Genomic DNA, 7,033 nt, shown 5'->3' on the forward strand with positions numbered 1-7,033 from the left:
TAGAACACGGCATTGGGTGAATCCACACAAAACCACGACCTTATTGCGAAGAGTACAAGATCGTTTTCGTACAAGGTCCGTTGGCTTCCCCCAAAGGAGTCTACTGTTTACAAGCAAAGCAAATGCCGCCAACTATCTGAATGAGGTTGACGAAGTAACTTGCAAACCAGTAATATATGGACTGCAATTTACCTCGCCAAATGTCAAAACCGGGTCCAAGAACATGAAGAATGAAAAGACGAATTGAAAAATAGAAGTATTTTATATGAAATTACTTTATTGAACATGTAAAATCCGTATTGACATGAGGAATGCTAATTCTCATTTACAAAATAACACAAATGTAAAATTTGAGAGACAAATCACATTGAAAACCTACCTATTAACTAACTAAAATTACAACATACACATCGATTTCCTAAATTATTTAAATTGCTCGGCATGGAGGCTTGCCCCATGCTTTCTGTTCTTAGCTTAAGTTTGGTACCATTATCAGCATTGAAATTTACAATGAGAAGAGGTAGGTTTTAATTAATAATAAGCTGTCACATCCTTCCATGAAATAAGTCTCTAAATTTACTTTTCTGTGTAAGATCTGACCAAAAACCACTTGTCCATGTATACTTATTAATAAAGATTTACATTAACACTGAGTTATGGCATAATATTGAAGCACAGCTACAGTCAGTATTACAAGTCACGTTTGGGTAAAACCAGTTGAGGTACAAGTAAAGGTGTCCAGTCACAGCGAACTTAACGAGGGAGGGCTAACTGTACAAATTCCCCAGTGTATACATGCTAACACTTAACATTATTTTTTTTTGTGAGGCTTAGACCTAAATTTGCCTTAGCCATTGGACATTTTCCAAACTCTGCATTACAATGCACTTTAATTAATCTAAAGTCAAGATAGAATGTCAATTAGAAATTATAACACAATGTTTTTAAATTCATACGAACATAGCAGGATACAAGACAATTCATACTTGTTTCCTAATTTATAATCCAGACAAATACAAATGCATGTGCATAATCCAAATCAGTGTTAACACAGATTTTGGAAAATCAGTCCAGTTTTACTTTGTAATAAATTAAGTCCAAGTAAATTACTCATTATGAACAAGTCTTAGCGGCAGGGAGATCATTCGCTTTCCTCTTCCTCCTCGTCATCGTCATCACCATCCTCGTCCTCGGACTCCTCCTTCTTCTTCTTTGTTTTCTACAAACAAAAACAGTTCATTAAGCTTCACCTTAATAAACAAAAAAATAAAGGAAATTTCAATAGAACACAAGGGATTTAACTTACGGGTGCTGCCGCCTTTTTGCCGGCCTTCTTTCCTCGCTTCTGCGCCTTCTTGCCTCCACCCTCACCGCCGCCGCCGTTCGCATTATATGACTCTAGGTCCTTTGTGTACTGCTCCTTTGCCTTTGCCGCCTTCTCTTCCCACACCTGAATGAAAAAATAGTAAGAATTATAAATAACGGAATTCGTAATTAGGTATAAAGCATAGAGACAATGGAAAACTGTTGAGGTGAACTTACACTCTTGTCCTTCATCCCCCGCCATATTTCACCACCTTTTTTGGCGATTTCGGTGACCTTAAGTCCGGGGTTTTCGGACTTAATAGATTCTCTGGCACTGTTGAGCCACAGCATGTAAGCTGACATAGGACGCTTGGGCTTGTCCGTCATTTTATTTTTTTTCCTGCGAAGAAAGAAATAAATAATGAAAATCAAGAAAAAAAGGCTCGTTTATGAAAGGCAACAGGTTATCCGGGCCATGCCTTCCACAAACCGAGCGGCGAAATACGCGACGACTTCATACACGGTACAGTAAGGGCGTCGTTTTGGCGGGAAACGCTTAAAGGGCTCATATTACTGTAATTACACAATCTCTATTGAGAGAAATCGATAATTACGACTAAAATCAACAAAATGCACTATATTACTAAACAATTTAATGTAGAAAACGTCTGAATCGGTTATCACCCATATAACGAGTTCACTGGCCTAAGCTTGGGTCGAACGAGCCATTTTGTTTTCACGTTTTATGTCGAAAGTACGCAATAACTGTACATGACATCATTACCGAATAATCTATTCACTATTAAGCTATAACTTGTAGAAGAAGTGATTCGGACCTTCAATGGAAAAGATGAGAGAAATAAATTATTGAAAATGAGGCGTCCTCCGTACCCACGCGTACTAAGAAAGTATGGCGAAGCCTATAGCCATGTTTGAACGAGAATTCCAACGTGGAACGAAATCTAATTTTAAGAAATACGCGATTATAAACACTACTAAACATAGTAAAACACTTAACTTTGATTAGAAAAATAATTAAACTTACCTGATGGCAAAAATTTTGAAATATTTTTTGAACTGGTGCACAACCAAACTGCAGACTGTAGAGAGCCAGAAGAAAATGTATGGAGCTCGAAGCAAAGTTCCCAGAGCAAGGCAGCTTGGGGGTCGGCTCGCGTCACTGTACAGCGCCATCTACAACGCCTGTGATTGGCTGACGAATTCAATGCTGCCAACTGCACGCGCTCGTCATTGTATCGTGTACTACGTATATCCGTGATAGGCTTAAAAATAGGATTTAAGAAATTTCAACCTTATTGTGTTCATATAAGTCAGGAAATTGTTAATCAAAACGTGCTTCATACATTTACTTCAGAAATTTTATTCTGCATTTTTGTTAGGAATATAGCGTTATATTGGTCGAAAATCGAAAGGAATCAGTGAAACTCGATACAATTTATTTTTTCCTTGACACTTTTCTAACAAAATTATTATAAGTACATCAAAAAGTGACCCAGTCCTTCGAGTATCCCTTTACCAGCATACTACCAAAATTAACTCGCGCCTCATTTTAAATGCCGCCAACGTTTATTATGAAAACACCAAAAGCGCGGCAAACGTGGTGAGAAAGAGATGCCAATAAAACATAGCTCTTGAATGGCAGATGCGATGCGTTTGTTTACGATTTGATATTTTGTAGGAACGTAGGAACCATGAAATAGTTTTTATTTCAACGCATATAAGGGTGTTGTATTTGTAATACATTACGATGAATGTGTACGTAACCTACATTGGTTTACTCCAAGATTCTGTAACGACAACGCATTATCGCCCTAGATATATGAGAAAACATGGAGAAAACCCATACAAACGTACAATTGTAAATTTACGGCCTTATCTTAACTTGCCGAATGTTTACCCAAAGTGGTATCGTATCGTATTCGAATTAAATTTATAACTCTTGTAGTTTAAGACATTTAAGTTTAAATGTTTCTGTCAATCTCAGCACTTAGGTGAGATTGGACATTGGACTCCTCTGGGATTTCCTAGTAGGATAGGAATCTAGGATTATAAGTTACATTTTAGTTACAGTTAAGTTACGTAAGTTACAAGACAAGATAGACCACGATAAGTCTCATTGAGAATTGATTAATTTCTTACAATTTATTTTTCATATAAATCCACCGAAACCTCCGTATAAAGGATCGACGCACATGTGACACCTCTGACTGAGGTTGTAGATGTCTAATAGGCTTTAGTGTGCTTACCATCATTGCGGTAGAAAAGAAGTACCTATGTATGAACTACATTTGCTTAAGACGAAACAGGAGCTGAGTTTTAAATATTTTAGGTAAATATACCCGTCTCGCTAACGGAAGCGGCACCTAAAAGTAGTGCGATAAGGACAAGGCGAAAAATCCTGCGTAAAAATCTCAAAAATCGAGGTTTCGTACTCCTCTGTTTCCTCCTCCAAAACTTAACCAATCGTAACCAAATTTGGAAATCTAAATGATAATGAAATTATCTGTGTCGGACCGTTTTGCTTTTTTTTGCTAATTGATATCAGTTTTGAATGTCACGCCTCTCATTGTGGCATAGTCAATTAGGCCATTTTGGCCATTTTTGAAGGGCTCTAGCGCCTTAAAAAACAAAAATATCAAAAAAAGCAAAACGGTCCGACACAGATATTGACAATATTAATCTGTGTTGAAAAAATCATTGCTTCAAAAACCACGGAGGAAAACGAGGAGTACGTTTGTATGGAGAAATGACCACTCCCGTCGGCTCTTAAGTAGCCTAAGTAGGTACAAGTACAACCTAAACCAACCCATATGGGACCAACCCCGAAATCGCGAATTAAAAAATTACCCTCCCATAGAAAATAGACCAGCCAAAATGTATGAAAGAGCCAAATTTTTTTTCGCGATTTCGAAGTTGGTTCCATAGCAAAAGTTGCTCAGTATAATCTCAAAACCTCCCTGGCAATAAAAATAATCTTGTCAATTATTAACTCAATCAGGAGATTTTATTCACTGAAAAAGTCAAAAGTATTACATTGCGACATGACTTACAGTGTAGTGGGATTAAACCGAGGAATTAGTTTACTCGACAAACATCGTCTAGGAGGCAAGTCCGGACACGTGAATACTACGCGATTTAATATTCTTAATCGAACGGTCCCCTTTTGTCCGTCCATTTTAGTAGGATATGAGAAAGAATAAAGGACTGAGTGCTGAGGTGACGAAAGATAGAGGAGAATTAATGGAAGAGAAAAACATGTTGTGACAAAAAGTCCCTATTAAATAAATCCGTGAAAGATAGTCCGGTATTAACCCATAAAGGCCCCACCCAGTACACAATGGGCCATCGCCGGCCACTCCAAGGGACGCAGCCATGCCGTAGAATGAGATAGCAATATCACTTGCTCCCTCTAACTAACGCATAAATGCGTCCCTTGGAGTGGCCGGCGATGGCCCCTTGTGTACTGGGGGCCTCAACATGTTTCTGCCTTTTTACCTATGCAAAGTCAGTCGTGTACAAACGTACGCGACGTCTTTTCAATTCTCTAGGGAAAAAGTTTCCTCGCTGGAATTGCATCTATCCGTGTTCATGTTCATCACTAGTATTGTAGTAGAGCGCATTTGCCCCATGGTCATAATTAACCCTCCCTCCAGTCTTCCTCGTTTAGATTCACTCTCCTTACTTTTCGATCGCCAAAGCTGCCTTGAAATAGTGTTCTGGGTTATGTATAGCCGGTCAAACAACTTTGTCAGAAGAAAAAGGCGCGAAATTCTAATTTTCTATGAGACGATAATACTTCGCGCGCGCATACATTTTTTAAATTTGCCGCTTTTTTCTACTGACGAAAATGGCTTGACAGACTATATTTTTCCCTGATGCCAAATTGCATCTTTCTAGCAGTTAAAACCAAAATATTACTTTGCTAATCCGCGAAAAGATAACGTGCTAGTCAATCAGTGCTAACCCGTTATACTTACTTGCGTATTTTTACATGCAATTAATATTCCCACCCTCCCACCGCAAAAATAAATACGCAAATAAATATAACAAACCACCACCAAAAGAATAAACCTCGACACGTGTTTCGCCTCTCTACGAGGCATCCTCAGGAGTTGTTGACGGTCTGACGCCCGGCAACGGAATGACCTGTCTAGAATGGTCGGCCATATTTATACCTTGACCACTCCCCCTACCGTGCAAGTGTGAGTGAGATGGAAAAATTCGTAATAACGGCGATGACGCAACATTCAATTGTTCGTTAAGAATCATGCCCCTATTGTTGTACCTAATTATTTCCAGTTGTTCCAGAACACCCAAACGCAATCCCTTTTCGCAAACATGTAAAATATCAAAAGAATGATTCTCAGATAAAGTGTGACCTGTATCTAATAAGTGCTTTGCAAAATTGGACTTCTCTGGATGGTTATGTCTATATGACGCAACATGCTCTTTATACCTAGTAGTGAAACTACGGCCCGTTTGCCCCACATACACTTTATTACAATCGTCACAGGTAAGCTTATAAACTCCAGACTTTTTCCCATTCTCGATCTTATCTTTGCCATTGCAAAGCTTCGAGTGCAAAGTATTATTTGTCTTAAAGGCCACAGGAATGTCGTTAGACTTCAAAATTTTGTAAATTGCATCAGACAACTTGCCAACATAAGTTATGCTCGCTTTATATTTCTTAATCGGTTCAGAGGATCGTGCCGCATACAACATAGTGTTGACCATACTATTCCGCTTTTTCCTGATGATACCATCCACAACAGACTTATCGTAACCATTCGAAACTGCTAAGTGATAAATATTATTTAATTCAATCTGATAGTGTTCATCAGAAAGAGGCACAGTCAACATTCTGTGCACATAACAATGAAAAGCAGCCAACTTATGCTGCCACGGATGCGTGGAAGAAGCCGGGATAACTGTATCGGTATGTGTAGGCTTACGGTAAATTTTGAACTGATGCCTGTTGTTTACTTTAGTGATTGTTAAATCTAGAAAATTCAATGAGTTGTCTTGCTCTAGTTCCTTTTTAAACTTAATTTTTGGATGCTTACCATTAATTTCAGCAATAAATGCATCCAGCAGGCCCATACTACCCGTCCAACAAATAATCAAATCATCCACGTATCTAAAATAGTATAATATATTATTGTTGCCCACAATATGCTGGTTCTCAAAATGGTCCATAAAAATATCAGCCATCAAAGGACTTAGTGGTGAACCCATAGCCAAACCATCACTTTGCAAATAATACTGTCCCCCAAATCTGAAATAATTTTGTTTCATACAAATCGCTGTTAGATCTATCAATTCATCTACTTCCCCTGGATGTAAACGTTGCCTTTCAAAAAGACCCTTAATAATCTCCAAAGTCTCTCCATATGGCACATTTGTAAATAAACTGTCTACATCCAATGAAAGAAGAACAGCATTATCTGGTATGTTAATGTCCTGGATCTTTTCTATTAACTGCAAGCTATTTTTCAAGCAATATTTCGGCTGGAACTGGGACTTGTCTCTTATAATGGAATTCAACCTTTTTGCCAGATTATAAGTTGGCGCACCCAAATATGAGACCACTGGACGAACTGGGATATTATCCTTATGAATTTTGGGAAGTCCATAAAGAATAGGAGCTCGTGGATTCATAGGCACAACCATACTCTTCTGATGTTCGGTTTCAAAAACAAATGAAGAA

General features: G+C 38.3%; 1 protein-coding gene across 1 annotated transcript; it reads right to left on the bottom strand.

Annotated features, from left to right (window-relative positions):
- Nucleotides 1-243: 243 nt before the first annotated feature.
- Nucleotides 244-2,500, bottom strand: LOC134796234 (high mobility group protein D-like). The gene is made up of 4 exons (XM_063768279.1): nt 2,351-2,500; nt 1,543-1,705; nt 1,307-1,450; nt 244-1,219 (listed from the first exon to the last, which is right to left on the bottom strand). The coding sequence occupies exons 1-4, from the start codon at nt 2,497-2,499 to the stop codon at nt 1,142-1,144; spliced, it is 534 nt and encodes a 177-aa protein (XP_063624349.1). The 5' UTR covers nt 2,500; the 3' UTR covers nt 244-1,141.
- Nucleotides 2,501-7,033: the final 4,533 nt, after the last annotated feature.

The sequence above is a fragment of the Cydia splendana genome, chromosome 13 (assembly GCF_910591565.1).
Source record: "Cydia splendana chromosome 13, ilCydSple1.2, whole genome shotgun sequence".
NCBI lineage: Eukaryota > Metazoa > Arthropoda > Insecta > Lepidoptera > Tortricidae > Cydia > Cydia splendana.

Bases quoted from the DNA above. Each gene is read 5' to 3' on its own strand.
- LOC134796234 (XM_063768279.1), bottom strand. From the start codon at position 2,499: ATGGCGCTGTACAGTGACGCGAGCCGACCCCCAAGCTGCCTTGCTCTG. The intron at 1,706-2,350 runs GTAAGTTTAATT...CTTTCTTCGCAG, and splicing joins TTCAAAATTTTTGCCATCAG to GAAAAAAAATAAAATGACGG. The intron at 1,220-1,306 runs GTAAGTTAAATC...TTTTGTTTGTAG, and splicing joins GCAAAAAGGCGGCAGCACCC to AAAACAAAGAAGAAGAAGGA.